Below are 23,964 nucleotides of genomic sequence, written 5' to 3'. Positions count from 1 at the left end.
TATATATGTTATTTAAATATTCAAAAAATTGTATTGGTCCAATTTAAAATGGACATTTGTTTTGGTTGGTATAATTAAGACAATAAATCAACAAAGAAATATATAAAGGCAATGTTAAAATACTGTCTGTCTGTAATATTAATATGGGGCCCGCTTCTTTGGTGCCTATTGTAAAACAATTGTGAATTTGTATCAACAAACACAACTTTACACTTATCATAGTGGCTTTTAGTAGTACTAGTAATGAATTAAGTGTGATGTTTTAAAAGCAATATAATTTATAAAACGGGTTCTCTCATCAATAATAAAAACAATTGACTTAATATTTTAATTCAGCCGATAGGATAAAGATGGCATAGTAATCAGAAATGTATTAAACATCACGTGACATTATTCGATTTGTCTGAATTATACATAATTATTCGTAGGCCTACTTCAATATTTGTTTTGGTAAAATAAACCATTTCAAACGTATACTTTGTATGTGATGTGTATACATCAACCATTTCTAGCGTATTACTTTACTTACTCAACTGAACTGAAGACAAAAATGATTGTTTTTGCTTGGTTTTACCTGGTGATCAACTCCCATGTTTTTGGGGATAGGCATACGGTCTTGCCAACCACGGATAATGGTAAATAATTATTAATATTGTTAACGTGTGTCTTAAGTGTAGTTATTAAGGTGAAGAACAATGTATGATGGATACAAAATACAGTAAGGGGCCTACGCTTACTTAGTGATCGGATCCAATGCACAGTGCTTGGACCCAAGTTTGATTTATCATCTTTGAGTAAAATAAGTCTTTCTAAATAGACTCTGCTTCAACAGGTTATCACTCAATAAGACTTACTCTGGATCCCAACAACGGTGACTGATATGTAATAGTCTGTGATTTGCTTTCTCTAAACAACTTAAAGAATTACTTTTATTTAAGTATAGTTTTGTATTGATTAATTATGTTTGATACAATAAAGAAGAAGAAGTAAAGAAGAAGAAGTTGCTACTACTTTACACCGATATTCTAAAGCCCTAAAAATAACAGTGTTTAGTGGTAATAGTAATAATAATTAATACTTATATAACAGTAAGTGTATTTTAAATTGTGTACCACAGTAATACAAATTAATTCAATTTTTTATATATTCTGTATATTTTATATTCATTTTTAACTTGTATTAAGTTGTATGTTACAGGGATTGCGGACACAAATGTGTTATGGCGCTCTGTTGCTGTCGCAATCCCTGGACCGCTTGTTGTCGAATAAAGAAATGAAAAATGAAATGAACATGTCAATAGCTGAACTGATGATGAGCATGTTAATAATGTAACATATTCTCGAAAAAAATCTGATTTCAAATGATTTATGTTAAGCTAGTAGCCGAAACAAAATAGTAAGTCTAACATGAAATCATCTCTTTTTAATATAATTAGTTTTCTTATTGTATTTAGAGGTTGGAAGTGAAGATTATAGTTATGATCCCGAAGGATGTATTATGACTTACAAACACTGGAAAGAACAAAGTAAGACGTGTTGTTATTGAATGATTATTATACTTTTAATACTTATTCAATAACGTAATTCGAAATATACTGATTTATAACAAATTTGAATTTTCGATTGTGTAAATATCAACTAATAAGGTTATAATAAACTATACAGATTAATAGATTTTGTTAACAGGGTTATTATTATTTTTTGTATATTACTGATATTATAATTAAACGTTATTAAACGTTATTGTTTTTACGTACAAATGATATTATATTTGTCGCCAACTACTATGATCCTCCTAGAATTTATGTCTTTTAAATTCAAATTGCATGCTTTATGTTCAAATATCATCTCCAGGAACTTCCCATCCCTATAAACAACTTGATTGATTTAAACCCTAAAACTGATCGCTTAAAGACATTAAGAAACGCAAATAAGATATATATTCCACACAGTAGACTAGAAATTAATAAAAGATCAATTTTTATTGAAGGACCAACTTACTGGAATAAACTCCAGTCTACTCTAGAACAAAATCACATGACCTCACTCCCTATGCTAAAGTACAATATTAAAAAGATGATATTTGAAACATATTGCTAGCTACTATTGCTACTGCAAAATTGGGGTTGTAAACATTTAACTCAATATCACTTTGTTGTGTTTGTGTTTTTTTCTTTTTCTGTCTCAAAATGTCTTTTTTTGTCAATGTAATGCGTCCGTATAATATGGTTTATGTTTATGCTTAGGACTACAAAGACAAGCCAGTTTGGCTTCTGTGTATCTTAACCCATAAACTTGGTAAAATATTGAATATTGAATAAATGTTGTTGTTGAGCCATTTGAAAAAATTTTTACGGTATCTTGGTTATGATGTAACAACATCTACACTATACTGGAAAGACGACGTCAAGCAAACCTTTGAACGATATTCATTTGACACTAACCAACATGAAGTGTTTTTGTCAAATGTAAAATAATGGTAAGAAAAAATATTTAGTCTGTTTAGTTTTTATTTTAAAATATTAATAATATTAAAAATATTAGACATCTTTATATTTTGGTAGCAATTGTTTAAATTGTGTATGCTTATCATAGTACAAATAGGCACTCTTCAGAATTTTTAATTGTTGAACCACATCCTACATTGTTTTATTGTTAAATCATGATGGAAATGAAGCAAAATTAGTCGTTAGGAGACCACCTAAACATCTGCACATAAATGGTAATTAATATAGTCTATCAAAACCGAAAATTTAGAAAGTTCATAATTTCTCTGCTGCCAAAGGCTCTCTTCTGTCAAATAATAATATATTCCATACTCTGTCATGTCAGGTAAGCATATTTTTCAAAACCATGTCCTCAAACAATTAAATTTGGAGTACGATTCTAGTTTATATGAGACAGTTTTATTACTGTAGATCTTCTAACATACATTAAATACATACATACTCTTTTTTGAGGGGTTGGACATTTAAAATGTGTGTAAAGACGGGTTTGTCTTTATAAAACCCTATAACATAGCTGTAGTTGGATTGTTTATAATAGTTTGTGATTACAACGTGTTTAATTTTTCATCATTTTTAAGGGGTGTATGGTTTAGCCGTTGATGGACATGGGAAAAAGCTTTATTGGACAAATAATGAACTAAACCGAATTGAAGTAATAAATCTGGATGGATCAAACAGAAGAACACTGATTGGCACAGGATTAAGCTGGCCATTATGCAATTGAGATAGACACAACTAACGGGTATGTCACTCTCTAATGATACCGTTATGCAATATTTCTCCATTGTTATCTTCATATATCCATGTCGATTATTACGTAAACGTGTATTATTAATGCATTAACAACATACTTTACCTATTTTAATAATGAATTAGGAAAGTAATAATTATTGATATTTTTTCATACATTTAATACAAGAATTTAAATTCATTTAATAACTCAATTTTAGTAATTAGATTAAACCATTTATTATACTATTAAACAACACGATAATTTCTCAGTAATTTGGTTCAATGTTAAACTTACACTTTCATAAGTTTTAAAACTGCTCACGTTACAATTTTACACGAGGGCAAGTAGCCGCACATCCATTATTATCAAAAATATTAAATAGACTACATCCGCTATTCACTACAGCTTTTATATATTTCAGATGGAAAGATGTATTAGTGTGATTACGTACTGGGCGTAATTGAGGAAGCTAACCTTGACGGGTCTAACAGAAGAACGATCATAAGGCTTCGTGCTGCAAACAATCCGATTAGAATTGAAATTTATAGAAACTACCTGTACTGGACAGCTTGGTCTGATGGTCGCATATATCGAGTTGATAGAACAACTGGGATATCATCTAAAAGTAGCAATAGTCCCCTAGGACAATTATCCCCCCCCCCCAGGACAATTTTGATTACTATTGGAATCGTCCTTCTCTTGATAAATATTAATAATGTCACAGAAATAACAAAAACGATAAACTCATCTACGAAATATAATTGTATTTATTATAACTATTATTAGTAGACTATATCAACAATAATAATAAATATGAACACATATGTGCTATGCTATAATAATTTATACATAAAATATTACAAAACAAATTGTCCATGTATCATACAGTAGCTCTATTTTGACTAGCATATGCAATTTTTATTTAAATCTGGGTTTGCAGGTATAAATTACAAAAAATATTATAATATATAAAAAAAAGGTTCAACATTGAAACTCTCTTATTACAAATATAAATTTGTTTAGGTTATTTTGTAAAAATTGTGACAGAGGAACCGCATATATTTTTCATTTTAAACGTACAAAACATTCCTGGCTATGGTATAAAATATGATATTTAGGCCTATGTTAGGTATAATATAATTTAAAACAAATTTACTTTTTGTAACATAATATTTATAAAGTACTTATAAAAGCAAGGTCCGAAAAATAAAAATAATGTAACACTTAAATTTAATTACAGTTAATTCTTTCAAAATGTACCTTAGCAAAAATACACATTTTTGTATAAAAACAATTGTCTATAGAAAGCACCAAAAACGTAGTATAAAGTAAATACCATACTGACTTGCAAGTAAAACCACAACAATCATAAGAAAAAATAAATATCATTGTAATTGCGTGAGTGGGAAAAAAGTGCGTACAGCTAGGAAAGGATTGAGAGCAATTCAGCCTAATTTATCAACAATATAAACATCGTAAAATACTAATAATCAGTTTTAAGCGTTTGTATAAAATATTAAGTACCTACATTTGAGTTCTAACAGCCTCAATATTATGCAGATAAGCTCATTTTATATGGTACGTTTATGTAACAGTGCAGAACATTAAAGGACAACTTGACCGAGGACAATATTTTAACAACGTATTAGGGATGTACATATGATTTCAGAACCCATCGCAAGATTAAGGATATCGCAGCACGCACTCGTCGTACAGCCGTCGCCGTCAATTTGCTGTGACTTCAAACAGCAAATCCCTAATACGTTGTTAAAATATTGTCCTCGGTCAAGTTGTCCTTTAAGATACATAACTTTATTCAATAAAATTATTATTACCTACAAACTCAATTTTATTTAATTATCCCATTCGGTTTGCAGAACATTGTTTTACAATCAGAAATCCTGACATCACAGAGGATTTCAACCAAAGCATTTGTAATTTACTTTAACTATTTCATTCTATTTATAGAACATGTTCTGTACATGCATAGTCTTAGTGAGTGCATTTAAAAAAATCAGAAATCCTGACATCAGAGAGATTTGAACCCATGCCTCTGAGATTGGTAGGGATGCTTCATATTACCATAAGACTACAACTACGAATGTTAATTTAACCATCACCTACTCCTGTTCACATCTAATATGACGGCAGGCCTGCAACCCCTTGACCCCTTGACCCTGCAAAGAATCTGTAGGCCAGGTCATGCAAACACACTGTGTTATACTTCCATAATAATAGATATATAGTTATAATTTTTTGCTAAATGCTAAAAATTGTTTGCTATAAAAATATAAAATCACTATTAAATAATTATATTTTAAACAATTATGCTTAAATATCTGAATTTTTATCAATTTATATAATTTGTACATACAAATGTCCTTCCTGCCTATCCTTCTAAAATATCTGTTTTTGTTCAAACTGTGTGTTACACTCTGTCTACATTATCAAACTAGTTTGACAAAAAAAGTGTGATGTGCCCAAATATGGTAGTGATGTGCCCAAATATGGTAGTAATATGACATCATTATGTCCATATATAGGCACATCACATTTTTTGTCACATAAATTTTGATAGTGTAGACAAGGCTTATAAGTTATAAAATGCTTGATTTGTTTCATTCATTCATTCATTCAGGCTGCATTATCCTCCAATCAAATCGCGGGTTTGGTCCATGCGTTAACGTAGGAAAAGGTGGAGGAAACATATCCCAAACTAACATCTCTTTGTATTCCTTTAGTGCGATTACACCACAGTATGGTACCTTATAATGAAACAATGTATTATGTTATCAATGTATTATGTTATCAATGTATTATGTTATCAATGTATTATGTTATCAATTCAGAGATTCTTGAGATAATCATAAATATTAAGAAATATATTGATTACTGATGATGTCAGGGGTAACAAGAGAAATGAATATGGTATTAGCAATGATAATTATATTGATATGATGATAATAACAATTAGTGATAATGTTGATGATGATACTGGCAATGATAATAATACTGATATCATGATGATGAAAATTAGTGATAATGTTGATGATGATACTGGCAATGATAATAATACTGATATCATGATGATGATAATTAGTGATAATGTTAATGATGATACTGGCAATGATAATAATACTGATATCATGATGATGATAATTAGTGATAATGTTGATGATGATACTGGCAATGATAATAATACTGATATCATGATGATGATAATTAGGGATAATGTTGATGATGATACTGGCAATGATAATAATACTGATATCATGATGATGATAATTAGTGATAATGTTGATGATGATACTGGCAATGATAATAATACTGATATCATGATGATGATAATTAGTGATAATGTTGATGATGATACTGGCTATTATAATAATACTGATATCATGATGATAATAATGAAAATTAGTGATAATGTTGATGATGATACTGGCAATGATAATAATACTGATATCATGATGATGATAATTAGTGATAATGTTGATGATGATACTGGCAATGATAATAATACTGATATCATGATGATGATAATTAGTGATAATGTTGATTATGATACTGGCAATGATAATAATACTGATATCATGATGATGATAATGAAAATTAGTGATAATGTTGATTATGATACTGGCAATGATAATAATACTGATATCATGATGATAATAATTAGTGATAATGTTGATGATGATACTGGCAATGATAATAATACTGATATCATGATGATAATAATGAAAATTAGTGATAATGTTGATGATGATACTGGCAATGATAATAATACTGATATCATGATGATGAAAATTAGTGATAATGTTGATGATGATACTGGCAATGATAATAATACTGATATCATGATGATGATAATTAGTGATAATGTTGATGATGATACTGGCAATGATAATAATACTGATATCATGATGATAATAATTAGTGATAATGTTGATTATGATACTGGCGATTATAATAATACTGATATCATGATGATAATAATGAAAATTAGTGATAATGATGATGATGATACTGGCAATGATAATAATACTGATATCATGATGATGATAATTAGTGATAATGTTGATGATGATACTGGCAATGATAATAATACTGATATCATGATGATGATAATTAGTGATAATGTTGATGATGATACTGGCAATGATAATAATACTGATATCATGATGATGATAATGAAAATTAGTGATAATGTTGATTATGATACTGGCAATTATAATAATACTGATATCATGATGATAATAATTAGTGATAATGTTGATGATGATACTGGCAATGATAATAATACTGATATCATGATGATGATAATTAGTGATAATGTTGATTATGATACTGGGAATGATAATAATACTGATATCATGATGATAATAATTAGTGATAATGTTGATGATGATACTGGCAATGATAATAATACTGATATCATGATGATGATAATTAGTGATAATGATGATGATGATACTGGCAATGATAATAATACTGATATGATGATGATAATTAGTTATAATGTTGATGATGATACTGGCAATGATAATAATACTGATATCATGATGATAATAATTAGTGATAATGTTGATGATGATACTGGCAATGATAATAATACTGATATCATGATGATGATAATTAGTGATAATGATGATGATGATACTGGCAATGATAATAATACTGATATCATGATGTTGATAATTAGTTATAATGTTGATGATGATACTGGCAATGATAATAATACTGATATCATGATGATGATAATTAGTGATAATGTTGATGATGATACTGGCAATGATAATAATACTGATATCATGATGATGATAATTAGTGATAATGTTGATTATGATACTGGCAATGATAATAATACTGATATCATGATGATGATAATTAGTGATAATGTTGATGATGATACTGGCAATGATAATAATACTGATATCATGATGATGATAATTAGTTATAATGTTAATAATAATACACTTTCTACTTACCTTCTGAACAATTTTGGTAAATTCCAAGGCTGGCCTTGGGGACAGACCCTGCAGTAAACGTGTGCACCCATCAAGAGATCCAGCATGCCCAACAATCAGAAAATTGCCTGAAAATATACAAAACAATGTTAAGATTTGTTTACAATGTGTATTGAGTTTATTAAGAGCATACAGGTACATTGGAACGTACTTCCTCACACTCAATTCCTTGAAAAAGATTTGCTAAATTCTAGGTTTGAGGTGATGACTAACGAACCATTATATGTAGGTCATTACAAATGGTAGTATAGAGCAAAGTCTGTCTACACTATCAAACTAGTTTGACAAAAACATGATGATGTGCCCAAATATGGTAGTAATATGCCCAAATATGGTAGTGATATGCCCAAATATGGTAGTGATAATATGCCCAAATATGGTAGTTTTATGACATGTCCATGTATGGGCATATCACATTTTTCTGTCACATAAAGTTTGATATTGTAGACAGAGCGTTAGTTGTCATACTGTACTTAAGTGGTCATACCTCCATCTTTGTTATGTTTCAGAATATGCCTCATAAATAGTTCACTCCTCTTAAAGTATGAGTGACAGTTCTCTTGTAGGTTTAGTTGCTGTGGAGTAATGAACGATTTGTAGTTCGTGTCAACGTTTAAGCCGAATGCTTTCAGTTCCTCGGGCGTCATCCATTTTGGTAGACCAGCTTTAGCCCACGCTAACCACTCAAATAAAGTGATATCAATGTTGATCATAACAGAGGACGGTGTTCCTAGACCTACGAAAAAACAGTTTCTGTTTATTAATGTTCAGGTGCAAAGATAAATGATTCAGAATTAATTTTAATGATTGCTAATTACCGAAATTATTTATTGAAAAAAAAAAACAAAAAGACAAATAAATTTTTAAAATAAATAATTCCAAAAAAATTGTAAAAAATAAAAAAAAAAAAATGAGTAAAGAAAATATTGAAAAATTAAATAACTAAAAATTACTTAGTCAGTATACAGGTATCTTATATTGTGTTTAAAGGGGGGTTCCGGGTTTAAAATGAATAGTAAAAAATGTAAAATATATTTGTTTGTCTCTTGAACGGTAAAAGTTTCAATTTATATAAGCGCCCAGTGAAGCAGAACGAAGGCTGTGAAATGAGGCCAGATTACAAGTGCAGCTACGGCAAAATCACACTGTGGTTACAGAATACGAAATTCGTGAAATGGTCAATCTTCCGACGACTCGTTATCAATAACCATATCAATTACTTTTGTAAAATTATACTTATCTGATGTAATTTTAGTCGGTCTTCCCATTTATAAAATCAATTTTCTATGAAAATCCATCAAAACAGTGAAAAATTAGATAAGTTTGCACTTTACGTTTGCCGATTTTCGCACTGACTTAGGGAAAGCCTTCAAAATCAATGAAGCGTAACGTATACATTCCTGCTGAGCGAGGAGAGCGAGACGACGATACACGTGCTCTCTCTGCCCATGCCTGGCATCGTCACGTGATAAGCAGATACAGTATACAATACCAAACTGGTCGGGTCGAGTATACCCCGTCTATATCACAACATGAACGATGTACAGTATTTGATTGAAGGTCGACTCAACCTACCGGAATGGTATAGATAATATAGCTCGAATGAGAGAGTTGGAATATTTGTAAACATAAGTACAGTATTGCTAATTTTAACAAGTGTAGCCTATAGTAAAAGGCCTGGTAGTATCAATTCGCATAGGGTCTACTACACTAGCTAGCTCAATTTTTAACTGGGCCGGATCGGCTAGGCTAGGTCTCCTTCCTACTACCGGTCTACTTGCTTGATGCAGTATACGATTTTTTGGAGAGTAAACTAGGCCTACTTATTAGACCATACGTGCGGACGGCGATCGGACCTTGTTTTGCCTCAATATTTACAGCCGATTTTTGTAGAACGTTTTAGGTTTAGATTGTTTAGGAGTTTGGTTGATAGGATGGGTTTGGAATCCACTGAGTTTTGTTATTTATGGGCCAATCGTTTAGTAATAGGCTAGCTAGGCCCATGAATGATGGCCATCGTGGCATGGAATCCCTAGTCAGAAATGGCTCTCACCCCGGCATGAATAAAATGATTTAGTCTAGGCCTAGCCTAGTACGTGAAGCCGATATACGATCTGTTACTATTAATTCGAGGTATAAAAATAGTATAATTTATGACTCCGTAATCTGTACTAAATTTTGTATTTCATTAAATGTCAAATAAATATATGCTACTGTTATTATTACACTTTAGGCCTAGCTTCTTAGCAAATCTACAAAAAATGTATTTCACAATGATCGGGTGGTCGTCGTTTGACAGAGGAGAGAGAACACAACGTACAAGCTTGACGTCGCGAGTTTGGAATCCACTGATGACGTGTTTTGTGAATATCTCATGAATATTAATGAGCTTCCCTAAGCTGCTGAAAAACAGACTTTCCATGAATTTACCCTAAAATGTATATGAAATTTAATTTTTTTAATTTCTCGTTATTACTTCTTCATTCTGACATGTCTATATTGTTATAATATTTTTTATTTAATAAATAAACGATATTTAAAAGCAATTTTAAACCCAGAATCCCCCTTTAAATTAATTATGTTATTGACAGTTTTTTTTATAAATCGTGTGTGGTGGAGATGAAAGGATGGATCAGAGGTAAATGGATAAAAAAGGAAGGATGTGGTTTATAGTAGATATTAGAGAGATTAATATCGTTGAGGTATATACAGTATGATGAAGATCAAGAAAATAAATGTGAAAAATTGGACAGTGTTGACCCGCTGAATATAATCCAGATTGCCTTCTTTGGGAGAGTGTGTAGTTTCACCATTTTTTTTTTGAGAATTGATGAGAAATACAGAAACAGTAAAACGTGTTTCCCATACATAATATACCTTTTAGTATAGCATCTGCTGTTTGCACACTTCTCAATGCCGGTGACGAGAAGATATATTTAATTTGAATTCCTGCGTCCCGCATCGCTTCTCCTGAAATATTATAAATGATTTTCTTTAAAAAAATTTAAACAGTCATGACCCTTGACCTTATGACCCTTGTCTTTATGATGGCAAGACAACAGGTCTTCTGTTCCACTTAAAGCATATATAATGTAAACAAATAAAATGATCATTGATAATATATAGAACATTACCAGTCATTCTTGCCTGGAACAAACCCATTTCTGTAATCGGTGAGTCATGCATAAATGTTTGAGGGCTCCCTGCTCTATCTGGAACTTTCCGTGGCATGTTTATATTTTTTCTGACATATTTGCCTTTTGAAAAAAAAAAGTTAAATTACATTACTTGAAAACTATTACTTGTAACTCTACCTCAACCAGTGGAGCTGTAACTTGGTAGTTAGCATGGTTGAAATCACATCGTAAGGTCAAGCTTCAACCATGACCTACTTGTAACTCATTATATTTTTGTTAAGCATCCTCTCTAGTTTTCTTTATAAAGCATTTAGTTCCAGACCAAAACTACATGATTTGTTGCATAGGTCAAGGTGTTCCATAGATGATTATCATCAAGTAGTACTCTTTTATATAACACCTAAATAAATTCTTGTCATTTGATTGGACGATTGTGGGTGCAATAGTATGCACTATTTAATTTTAAATTTTATTACCTTTATCATCAAAGCTAAGACGTATCCACTGCTGTCCAAACGTTATATCAACTCGCTCGGCATGCCGCGCGACAAACAGTTGCCTAGGATCGGTCTTTTTGGGGTTATTTATAGTGATCTAAACAAAAGTAATAATAATTTTAGTGTTTTAATCCTGTGTGTTTCAGACAGCTCAAAGTAAATGTGTAATAGTGTAAATGTCGGTTTAATGAATACTTTATCAGCTATTAAGCTTGGTTCCCACTAGGACGTAACGCAAGGACATAAACGCAACGCAAGCGTGTTGGCCAATGACCAGCAATAGTTCGAATAATCCATCGCTTGTGATTGGTCAACTCACTTACGTTGCATTATGTCCTTGCGTTGAGTCTCTATGTACACATGCATTGTATGTACACATGACCAATGGCTTATTAGTCAACATCCATCGAAAGAAAAAAGTGAGAAAGTAAAGTAATATGCAAATAATATTAAAGGCAGGTGTCGAAACCATGCCTAGCATGCTAGCCCAATACAGTGGCAGAACAGAGGCACGAGACCCCTGGTTTAGGGACGCTGAGTGACCCTCTAACGCTGGAAGCCTTGGGCATTCCTAGCCTTTCTCAACATATATTTAATGCCTTTTTATTCCTCCGGGTCCTGTTCAGGAGTCCCATAAGCTTTGGGGGCCATAGCTACACCACAGGCCAATCACTCTTACAGTACGCCATCCATGAATATTTGGACCTATTGCTATCTATTAGTCCATAACATGGGCACAAATCAACAGAATATCCATGCAATAATTTAATACAATAATAGGACAGTACATGCATGAAAAAAGTTGAAATAAACATACAGAATCACTGAATGGTTAAACTTACATTTTCATACTCTGGGTTTCCCTGCAGCAGTCCTACCGAATTCCTGTATTTACTACTATGCATCTCGTCTGACCCCATCGCGGGAGCGGGCGGACGGATCGGTGGTACTGGAATCAGTTCGCTAGTGGTTTTTGTAATTGGAAATGCTCTATACAAGCAAGAAAATGTACTTTAAATCGTGTGTACCTATAGTTGATAGAGTACAGGTCTCAATGCACCTGAGTGAATGGTGAGGCAGTGTTTGAAAAGCAGAATTAAGGGCGTTTAGAACCTATAAGGAAATGCTTTAAAGTTTAATTGGTTTTTATTACAATGCAAAAGACATTAGTGTACAAATTAAGGAAACGACATTATAAACATTCATTCATGCTGTTGAAGTAACCTGCATTTTTTAATACCCACATTGAGTATAAACCCACCCTAAAATATTGAGTAATCTTTTTTTTTTAATTATAAGTTACTGTATACTGTCAATAGGTAAAAATATATTTATTATGACTTTTATTTTTTTTTGGGGTTGGGCTTGTTGGGGTGGGGCTTGTTGGGGTGGAGCTCGTTGGGGTGGAGCTCGTTGGGGTGGGGCTTGTTGGGGTGGGGCTTGTTGGGGTGGGGCTTGTTGGGGTGGGGCTTAATGAGTTTTTTTAAGCTCTGTCTACACTATCAAACTAGTTTAACAAAAGAAAGTGTGATGTGCCCAAATACGGTATTGATATGCCTAATTATGGTAGTGATATGACATTATCATGTCCATATATGGGCACATCACATTTTTTTGTCACATAAAGTTTGAAACAGAGCTTTATACAGTACTTTTTAAATTAATTTAACATCACCAAAAAAAATAAAAAATTCTGCAAACCTATGTAAAGTCCATACGTCTGATTCAGGACATGATTCCAAATAATCTAATGGGAATATTCCAGAACAACCAGTCTTATGGGATACGCCGTAAATCCAATCTGGAGTTGATGTTTCGTCATTCTGGTCACGATAGACAAAGTCATCATTTGTTGCTTCTAGTTCCTCCTCTGTTTTTGCTGCTCGGGTATACAAGACACGATAAACCTATGGAAACCAAGACAAGTTGTCATTTATGTCCACTCTTCAAGCTCTGTCTACACTATCAAACAAGTGATGTGGCCAAATATGGTAGTGGTATGACATGGGCACATCACACTTTTTGTCACATAAAGTTTGATAGTGCAGATAGAGCTTTAATGCTCTGTCTACACTATAAAACTAGTTTGACAAAAATATATATATGTGCCCAAATATGGTAGTGATATGACATCATCATGTCCATATATGGGCATTTTGTTGTCACATAAAGTTTGATAGTGTAACAGAGCTTAAGATAAAGAGGTTTCTCTGGCCTTAAAACTTCATCCAAAATGGCTCTCATAATTTAGCAAATTATTGTAGATTTGTCTTCTCTGCCTTCATAAATGTCAGCATAACCTGCTGTGACATCTCAAATAAAGTTTTACATTTAAAATAAAAAATCAGTTGAACTTACATCGCCTTTACCCGCTCTAACATCTCTTGAGTAAAGCCTTAATTCCCAGCGAGCTGATTTATTAACGTTGATTTCCTTCGTGAGTTGTTCTAGTTTCTCAAGATGGCTCTGGTGAAATTGATATGCTAACGTAAGATGTAACTGTTTCTTATGAGGCTCAAGTTTGATGCCTAAGAGAAATTAAATAATAACAAAAAATAAGTATTAAACAATGTAATTATGGACCCAATTGGAAATAAATGGACTTTTTTTTTTCTTTTTTAAAAACTTTATTTTTTCATTTTACACATTACAATACATCACTTCAATAAATTGACTTTTATTAATCATTTTTGTTGTATTTATCCTTTGTTTAGTTATTTTAAATGTATTGGATGCTAAATGAATAAATAAATAAAAATAAAAGAAACAAGAAAATTGTGTGTAAACATATTTAAAAACACAATGTCAACGGAAAAGTTATGTAAAGAGATGCAGCACTACAAAACAATGTGAATGTACTGTACAGTGTATGGAAATAAAAGTGGGATGAACCCATGTAAGACAAAAAAAAACAAGGAAATTGGCACTTTACCTATGTTTGTTCAATCTAATTTAAGGTCACAAACTGCTTTTTATGTAAACATAGTATATAGGCTATTGCGATAATTTGTTTTTAAAAGTAAAAAAAAAGTTGATTTTAATAAGTAAAGAAACAAGGAAATTCGGGATTGTTGTTTTCAAACGATACCTGCAATATTTAAGGCTTCGACAGAAAAATCTTGCGCAACCCGTCTCATGTACTCTGCGTTTTCTTCTTCAATAAACAACCCGATGAAGTTTGCAGCTGCGAAGTATTCAACTGCGATTTGGTCCGGAGCCTCATTTTTCCATCGATCTATAGCTAGCTGGAATGCGTGCGTTACCTGGGCAACCAAACTATCATCACACTGATAGAACATAAACATAGATAAATTGAATGTTTTTAAATCAATAGCCTTGGGGTGAACAAGTTGTCTCGGATAAGGACTATAAACCATAGGCACACAGTTTGCCCATGTGCACTTTAAAGAACCCAGTAGGAGGTTACCCCTGGCGAACTGGTTAAAAAAATAGCCCCTGTATCAGGGGGATTACCAACTATCTGATAGCACAGTGATTACTATTGGTAATCCTTGGCCACATTGCCTAAAGGCATTCAATTAAAATGCTAAAAGTTCGAAACTAAAAAAAAAGTAATTATTTGTTAACTGTTATATTTATATTCTTTTGCTTGTTCGAGTAAGCTACTTATATAAAGAGTATGAAATAAAAGACAGAAATTATTATCAAAATTTACAAACACAAAGAAAGCTTTGTCTACCTGTACACACTTTATGTGACAAAAAATGTAATGTGTCCATATATGGACATATGATGTCATATCACTACCATATTTGGGCACATCACAAACTAGTCTGATAGTGTAGACAGAGCTTTAGGTAAGTTGTAATAAAAAGTAATAACAATTATTAATTGAAGAGTAATTTTCACTTTTGATATTAAAACAACTGCAGTGTTCCTACTGGCATTTCATTTTGTTAAAAAAAATGTTCTTGTCTTGTCAGATTGTGGCATACAAAGTACTGTGTACGGCCAGCCAATTAAATTAAAAATGTTCTTGTCTTGTCAGATTGTGGCATACAAAGTACTGTGTACGGCCAGCCAATTAAATCTCTTCCTACATTCAATTTTATTCAACTATTAAAAAAAATAAAACAGAAATGTTGCTGACTTTTGAAAGATCTTTGTATTGGAGACGGAAATCCTGTTTCCCAAATAACTAACATTACACGATACACTGAATTCAATTATTTAGAAAATAAATAACAATAGGTCACAACTGAACAAATGTATTGTATTATAAAAGGAAAGAAAGAACAAATATACTTTATTATCCCGTTTACAAATTTGAGTTCTTGACACGAAATCACAGTAAATTTAAAATATAGACATTTATAATACTTTTGAGACATAAATTATACTATTGAATTTTAAGTTAAAAAGGTGGGGGATCTTATATACATAAATTATACTATTGAATTTTAAGTTGAAAAGATTTATACAATGGATTTCTTGCATGTACAGTATTTGTATTACACATATATTCAGGGAGCAGTCAACTTCCTGATCCAGGTAATATTTGTTGACTTTTAATTGCTTAAAATATTTAATTTTTAATACTGTTAGCAAAGGTATTAGTATTGAAGTTCACCCAATTTCTGTACATTTTGAGTTAATTACATTTGGCTCGTACAAGATTTTTACAAATGTGGATAAAAAAGTAAATTTTAAAAACGGAGATCTACATAATGATCTACTTTCCCACAGTTTCTATCTATTTTCTAATACAAACAAAATCACAAGTATTTAAACCAAGATACTATTAGATAGATAACATACCTTGTTATCTACTATATCAATATAGATAATATGGTAGTATTTTAGAAGTGATAAAATATTAACAAGAGGTAGTATATTGTAACCATACTGTAACTGTTACCTTATCATGTTTGTTGCCATATTTTCTTAGAAAACAATTATTTATTTGCATTTTTACATAAATAACATGCATGGGTTCACATCCAATTCAACTAAACTATGTTTTTAAAGAATCATGCAAATATTATTCTACTGTAGTTACTGCAGTAACTACATTTTTTACTGCAAAAATGTATAATTTATGAGTCAGTCACTGCAGTAAACAATATGAATTTATGATTAGCTGAAAAAAGAGCTTTGTAAAAATAATCAAATTAACAGGTTAACTGCGGTACAAATGTTGTTCCCTGAATAAAAACAATGAAGTACTTACTGTAAAGAATGAGCAGAGAGTGACATGTGGTAGAAGGCTATGTGCTCCATTACGACCTACTTCAATTAGAGATTTGTCCCAAAATGTTTCGAGTTCTTCCGCAAACGGGCCAACAGGACACGCGTACATGATGAACTCACGCGCAGTGTGCTCGTCCAGCGTGCTATCCTCAAGATGATTCAGAAGCCTTTAAAAAATAAAATGTTAAAACAAATATTGTTAAAAAAAGTTTGAATGTAATAATTGCAATAGGTGACTACTATGGTTCCTGCAGAACACAAAGCCTGTCTGACAGAGAAAATGGTGTGGAAAATAGTGAACATTAGTGTCTGTCAGGTTGCAAGATGAGAGGCAAAACTATAATGGTTCCTGAATTGTACACTACAACATAGTTTAATGAAATCAACATAGTTCAAATACTATGCTCATAAGAAATACTGCCGAACCAATTTTCCATTGGGGATAACTGCAATTAAAGCAACTATCTGCGATTCCTTAAATGCTACATTGCCTGTCCATCTCAATTAATGGAACTCGTTCATCAATTTTCTTACATAGGGCACAAGTCAAGTAACTCTTTAAATATGTGGGTTAGGTTATTTGGAAGTATGGCACCATCCTTAAGTACACAGTTAGGTCATGGAGTAAAGAATAATTCTTTACTCCATGGTTAGATGTATTAAAATATAGCACTGTATCATGCTATGAGGTACTAACTGTAGGGAAGCTTGATATTTACATTACACTAAAAGTTCAGTTACAATGCAAACAAAATTCTTAGAATCATTAAATATTTGATAAACACTACAATAATAGTGTGTGGTTGACTAGGTTTGTAATGGAGTAGTATAAACACACCAATTGACTTATTTACATTTAACAACTATTTCTAGCAAGTAGTTTATACTTAAAACATTTTACATTTCTAGTTAAGGGATTTGAGCACAATATTCAGGAAACTCTGCAGAGGATTAAAACACTGACATTGACCTATGACCTTTAACCACACAAATACTAAAGAAACCAGGAGGAACCACAGCACCTGTTTAAACGCCTCCTTTAGCACTCTCTGGATTGTATATTTTACTTTCCGGATATCTTAAGTTTAATTTGGATTAATTAGAATTCAGTTTTAACTTTCACTACTAACTGTGATAAAATTCAATACATCATTATAGAATAGGTAAAAGTTTTCCTCTAAAGCAGATTTTTCCAGCAACATTTTCTGGACTAAAATTAAAAATGGTGTAAGAAAAAAATATATAAATAAATAAACACTTTTCTAGCACTACTGTAGTAGTGTTAGGCCTCACCATTACAAACATAGACCAGGGAGTTGTAAAATATTTTACAACTCCATGCATAGACCAAGAGCAATCAAAGGCTATATTTTCTTGAATCAGAGACAAAGTACAATATTATTTGCCGTTTTTGTATTTGGTAGATTACCGTAGTTACATCAATAAAATTTGGTATTTTGCCCGGTTGATTTCTGTATTTGGAGAACACTGGATAGTATAATGGAGGAATTTTTTCCTCCATAATAGTATACAGTAAACTACAGTATGAAAACAAGTAGTATAGTATTTGGTGTTGTGGAACCTACACCACTGTTTTCCAAAGAATAAAACATTATATATATCATTTTAGAATGTTCTTTTAGTAGCACCCGTGAAAATTTAAATAAAAAATTAAAATACTGACCAATCAGAGGCTTGCTGAACACCTTGGTTACCAGTTGATGCTAAAGACTTCTCACTGAAATAAAAAAATCAACATTTATCGTTATTTCGTTGGTAGTTTTAAAGTATAAATTCACATAACCTTAGCAAATACAATTTCTGTTCAAATAATATTAAAATGAGGAAGTACAAATTTGAAATATGAATTTAATTGGTTTTCCAGAAATCTGGTTTTCTGATTGTGTTTTTATGGTAACAAAAGAATTTGACTTTTTGGACACCTGGAAAAATCTTTGGAAAGTTTCCAGTTTCATAGAGTCCAGCATTGGTAGAGTTTAAAAAAATTCAAGACACAACTGTCTTTTTAGTAATTTGTAACTTCTTTTCTGGAATAGTAAGTAGGTAAAAAATGGAAGACTAATTTGTAAGACATAGCAGCACCTAAATGTACTTGTCACACAATGCACTTACACTCTGTGTTTTGGGAAGCCCATACTCATTAGCAACTCCAGGTTATTGGTACTGGACTTAATGGTGCTTGACCGAAGAAGTGGAGCATGCTTCTTGTCTGTTGTTGATTCAGTCATCTGCAAAAACAAATATCATAATTATTAATATCAATCATAGATAATTAGGCCTAGGTATCTACAATACAAAAGGCAGAGCCGGCTATGCCTAAAATGCAGGCATGCTATCCATGGTTCTACCAGCTAGGTTCTGCAAAAATCTAGGCCTATAGGCCCTAACCTACTTTTCAAATTTACAGCATGGTGGTACTTGATAGGCTCTAGACAGACTATTAAATACTATGTACTTCCGCAAACTTACGACGGTTGCTGCGCTCTCCGCTCGATCCGTGCGTGATGTGTTTCTCCTTCTCCTCCTCCTGTCAAATTCAACTCACCCACCCGGCCCCCAAAAACCTGTCGCCAATTATTCTACCTCGTCGACAAAGTAAATAAACATGCAAAAATATTCACAGAACGTTCCTTTTTCAATGAATTTACCAAGGAATAACCTTAACAAATACTTTACGTTCTGTAAAACGAGAGCCGAACTTTTTTAGTAAAAGAGGCGTGTGGTTTTCGTGTCAAATGTCGTTGTTTGACCTTGGCATCGTTTATTCACGCTTGATCGACCACACCCAATGATAAAAGTCAAAAGCAAGACGCCAATGAATATTCAGCAGGTTAATCTACAACCGGAAGTTTTAGTCGTAAACATTGGTGACGTCACATCTGTCAAACGTCGTTTCGTTGCTCTTGTGTGTGGCCAGCTGCATGTTTTTTAGTGGATAAAGACAAAGACATTTTTGCGAGAAAGTAGAAGAAATAAATAATAGATTTGCCTTTTATACGCTGAAGATGAAAACATTTAACAGAGTGTGGTATTCAAATGTAAGTTTATAGTTTCTGTAAACATATTAAATAAGATGGTAAATTAATTAAGAAAGAGTAGAGAAGCCACAACAGAAATACGAAATGAAAATTATTGATTGTGTTGTTGAAGAAGAAAGGGAGCTGAGAGAGAGTTGCAGCGGAAGATGTCGATCTGCCACTTGTTACTCGCCTTGTTGTTGGTACCTTTCAAACTTCAAGTAGGGCTAGCTTTGTGGGGTAGAAGGAATTCAAATAGATGCTTTTGAAATAATGTAGAAAGATGATTTTACTATAATATGATTTAATCTGCTGTATATGCGTCTGTAATGTAAATATGTTTTGTTTGGCTTTATTATACTGTATAATAAAAGAAATTAGGAATTACTTAAAATAAATTCAACATTTTTTTTTCAGAAACTATGAAAATGATAAAAAGTGAACATTTTGTGACAATTAGTCTTGACCTGAATGAATGTGAAATTTGTCACCAATGTACCGGAGAGGAACTGGTGACATGCAAGGAGTGTTTCCAACCCGTTATAGAAGAAAAAATTAAAGAAGGCTTCAATGAACTAGTTGGTGTTGTCCATCAAGAACAGCTAGGCCACGAAGCCTGCTTCTCAAAAGCTCACCAAGTTCTCAACCAGGGTCTTAAAAGTAACCGCAAGTTATCAACAGACAGCGTAACATCTCAACTTAAGGGCCTTCTGGATGGAAAGTTTCAGCAAATTATAAAATATGCACGAAACGAAGGAAAATTAATTGTCCCTCAACCCTTAATGGAAGTGAAGAGTACGCCATGTTCTCGAACTAGTAGCCCGCTCAGAGTTTCTAACGCACGATTTGATCATGCTACTAAACGAAAATGCAACAGTGATGAAAACATTGCCTTAAGACGAGGTCGAAATCCAGCCCTTGCGAAGGGATCTACAATTTATCGCGAGAAATATGAAGGAATAACGAACGATACAAGGAACGATAAATCAACAAAAGTTGAACATGCAATAAATGATGAAAATGTGAAAATGGCTGATCAAAATAAAGGTAAAGAATCATACTCACATGAACCTAAATTTGTCAAGACGAACCACAGTGCTAGCTTCTGCCATCATAGACAGTCTGGTAATGAATGTGCAACTGGATACACTATTGGCATTCCATCAGATAGGTTTGTTTATTTACCCTGCGAACATCAGTATGTGAGTGAAGGATGGACTGTTGATGACCTGGTGTGTGACGTTTGTGGCCATCATCATCATCATCATCATCCGCAAATAAACCAATCGGATTTACTTATAAGCAGCCAATCGGATTCAAGTACTGATACTGATTTTGATGATTTATTACCTGTTCTGAACGAAGCAAAAGGTTCAAAGGTCACCACCAAAGAAGATGAACATAAAAAGGATAAACATTTTAAGATTTATACGGATGAAGAGTGTAAGATTAGATAAATATAATTATTTTTTATTTATAATAATTATATTACAAAACTCCTGTATTATTAGAAAAATGGAAATACTGTAACTTTGCTTTATGGCTGTCAATTTAAAATGCAATCAGATCATCAACACCATCATAAATAAATTAAAGTACAGTATATTTGTATACTGTTTGGTAAACCTCTGTCTACGCTATCTAACATTATGTGAGAAAAAAAATGGGATGCCCATATATGGATATGAATATGATGATGTCATATCATTACCATATTTGGGCACATCACACTTTTTTTGTCAAACTAGATTGATAGTGTTGACAGAGCTTTATTAAACTATAGAGTAGACATAAGTGAATTTTGTCTCAGCGTACTGGTTAGTTATTGATGTAGTTCATGTAAAATTTCAAATAAACAAAGTAAATGTAACTGTATGTTTTTTTTAGTGAAACACTCAAGTCTGGAACAACTGTCTGAAATATTGGAAACAATAAAGTTAAAGTGTACAGGCAAGTAATGTATTCTACTGAAGTAACTGCAGTAACTACATTTTGTTTCTACTTTATCCTGTTTATGAGAAATAATACAAATTGTGTATTACAGTGACTGCCTCATAAACTCCTACATTTAAAATCATATGAAAGTTAACAGTTAAAACAAATGTAGTTAACAGTACTGCAGTAACTGCAGCAGAATATATTTGACATGATTTGACCCTAAATCAACTGGAATGTGTTTAGGAATGTAGAATGTTATCTGAAGACCAAAATATAAACATTTAAGCAATTATAAATATTCTGAAGAACATTTGGCTATCCATTTTATGACTTTTGACAACCCGAATGTTTAAACAATAACTTCAGGGTAGTCTTGATACCTGGATTATTTATTGATAATAACAATTGATATCTGAAGAGGCATGGTGATGTCAACACTACATTCCATTATGCAGACATCTTTGCATTTAGGAAATGGCAAGTTAAGCTGTCTACACTATCAAACTATGGTAGTAATATGCCCAAATATGGTGGTGATATGACATAATCATGTTCATAATAATGGGCACATCACATTTTTTGTCACATAACGTTTGATAGTGTAGACAGAGCTTAACATTAAATAGGATATCTCCCCTCCCCAAAACCCCTGTGCACCCGTTGCAATGCCTGCTCCCACATTTCTTATAAGCAAATTGAAAGACGTTTCAATGTTCTGAGACAAAGTATGTTTTCTGTTATTCTTATTGTTGCATTCACCACCCCACCCCCCTTCCCACCCCACCCCCCTTCCCCCATACCAAATTTTCTTTCATTGACTTGAACCATTGTTTGTATTTTTAGATGTTTCATCAGAGCTTGTTAGCCTTTTACAAGAGAGAGATGACTTGAGTCATGAGGTCAAAGTTTGCCATTTAATGATTGAAAAATTACTGTCAATTCATTGAGCAGGGTAGCCTGAATAACATGTACATATTAAACAGCTTTTGCACTGAAATATTTTATATTTTTAGCAATAAATTAAGTATTAAAAAATGTTGATGAGTTTTGTACCGATAGTTTTTATTGGGAACAATATTAAAATAGATTTATAAATCAATATTTCTACAGTGGTAATAAATTTGTTTGATAATATTAATGAATGTTAATGTTTTATACAATAGTATTGTCAATAAATAAGTTATGAATGATTGAATAAATTCGCTCATATTTAACATTTTGTGGAACTAAACTAAATTTTAAATTTGATTTTGTTTACACTTTTAAGGGTCTTTCACACCTGTTCCGGCACAGTTCCGGTACGGCGGCAGAAAATCCAATCGAACGTCGATGTTTCGTTTTCACACGGCTACGCGCATATCGATTGGCTCATAGCCGCGTGGAGCGTCATGAAAACGAAACATTGATGTTCGATTCGCCGGACCGGAAGCGTGCCGGAACAGGTGTGAAAGACCCTTTAAAGAATTAGAATTCGTATAGCTTGCATCAGTTTAGCAATAGGCCATTTGTTGTATATTTATTTAGTGTAATAAAAGTACTGAAATTTACTGTCATTTTCCAAAAATATTTTCTTTTATTTAAAAATGAAATTAGTTTTAAAACTAAAATCAACAGCAATACATTCGCCAATAAGATTAAAATACAGCAACACACCAAACAGTTTGAACTAAAGCTTGGTTCCCACTAGAACGTAACGCAAGGACGTAAACGCAACGCAAGCGTTTTAACCAATGACAAGCGAAGTTATAGACAGTTAGCAATCACAAGCGAAAGCCATCGCTTGTGATTGGTCAATTCACTTGCGTTGCGTTACGTCCTTTTGTTGCGTCGCTAGTGGGAACCACGCTTTAGGCGTCATATATGCGGTACAATCATAG

General features: G+C 32.4%; 2 protein-coding genes across 3 annotated transcripts; one reads left to right on the top strand and one right to left on the bottom strand.

The window, feature by feature from the left end:
• Positions 1 to 3,994: 3,994 nt before the first annotated feature.
• On the bottom strand, positions 3,995 to 21,303 carry LOC140057837 (ubiquitin-associated and SH3 domain-containing protein B-like). Of its 2 annotated transcripts, none has more exons than XM_072103598.1 (14): positions 21,215 to 21,303; positions 19,245 to 19,360; positions 18,796 to 18,849; positions 17,092 to 17,278; positions 14,989 to 15,187; positions 14,259 to 14,428; positions 13,602 to 13,807; positions 12,743 to 12,890; positions 11,880 to 11,997; positions 11,401 to 11,523; positions 11,144 to 11,236; positions 8,754 to 9,002; positions 8,228 to 8,334; positions 3,995 to 6,004 (listed from the first exon to the last, which is right to left on the bottom strand). In XM_072103598.1, exons 2-14 carry the CDS (start codon positions 19,358 to 19,360, stop codon positions 5,870 to 5,872), a joined length of 1,905 nt encoding a protein of 634 aa, XP_071959699.1. In that variant the 5' UTR covers positions 21,215 to 21,303; the 3' UTR covers positions 3,995 to 5,869. The 2 variants fall into 2 exon arrangements, with proteins under 2 accessions (XP_071959699.1, XP_071959698.1); XM_072103597.1 differs by lacking the exon at positions 21,215 to 21,303 and adding an exon at positions 19,602 to 19,883.
• On the top strand, positions 20,037 to 23,603 carry LOC140057838 (uncharacterized). Its single transcript, XM_072103599.1, has 4 exons — positions 20,037 to 20,170; positions 20,567 to 21,592; positions 22,037 to 22,099; positions 22,931 to 23,603. Exons 2-4 carry the CDS (start codon positions 20,572 to 20,574, stop codon positions 23,032 to 23,034), a joined length of 1,188 nt encoding a protein of 395 aa, XP_071959700.1. The 5' UTR covers positions 20,037 to 20,170; positions 20,567 to 20,571; the 3' UTR covers positions 23,035 to 23,603.
• Positions 23,604 to 23,964: the final 361 nt, after the last annotated feature.

Source organism: Antedon mediterranea, chromosome 8, assembly GCF_964355755.1.
Source record: "Antedon mediterranea chromosome 8, ecAntMedi1.1, whole genome shotgun sequence".
NCBI lineage: Eukaryota > Metazoa > Echinodermata > Crinoidea > Comatulida > Antedonidae > Antedon > Antedon mediterranea.
This window is presented reverse-complemented; position numbering and strand designations above follow the sequence as displayed.

Coding starts and splice junctions, on each gene's coding strand:
- LOC140057837 (XM_072103598.1), bottom strand. CDS start 19,360: ATGACTGAATCAACAACAGACAAGAAGCATGCTCCACTTCTTCGGTCA. Junction 15,188..17,091: donor CTCTCTGCTCATTCTTTACA/GTAAGTACTTCA, acceptor ATGTTCTATCAG/TGTGATGATAGTTTGGTTGC. Junction 12,891..13,601: donor GACGTATGGACTTTACATAG/GTTTGCAGAATT, acceptor TTGCTTGTATAG/AGCATTTCCAATTACAAAAA.
- LOC140057838 (XM_072103599.1), top strand. CDS start 20,572: ATGAAAATGATAAAAAGTGAACATTTTGTGACAATTAGTCTTGACCTG. Junction 21,593..22,036: donor GATTTATACGGATGAAGAGT/GTAAGATTAGAT, acceptor TGTTTTTTTTAG/TGAAACACTCAAGTCTGGAA. Junction 22,100..22,930: donor AATAAAGTTAAAGTGTACAG/GCAAGTAATGTA, acceptor TTGTATTTTTAG/ATGTTTCATCAGAGCTTGTT.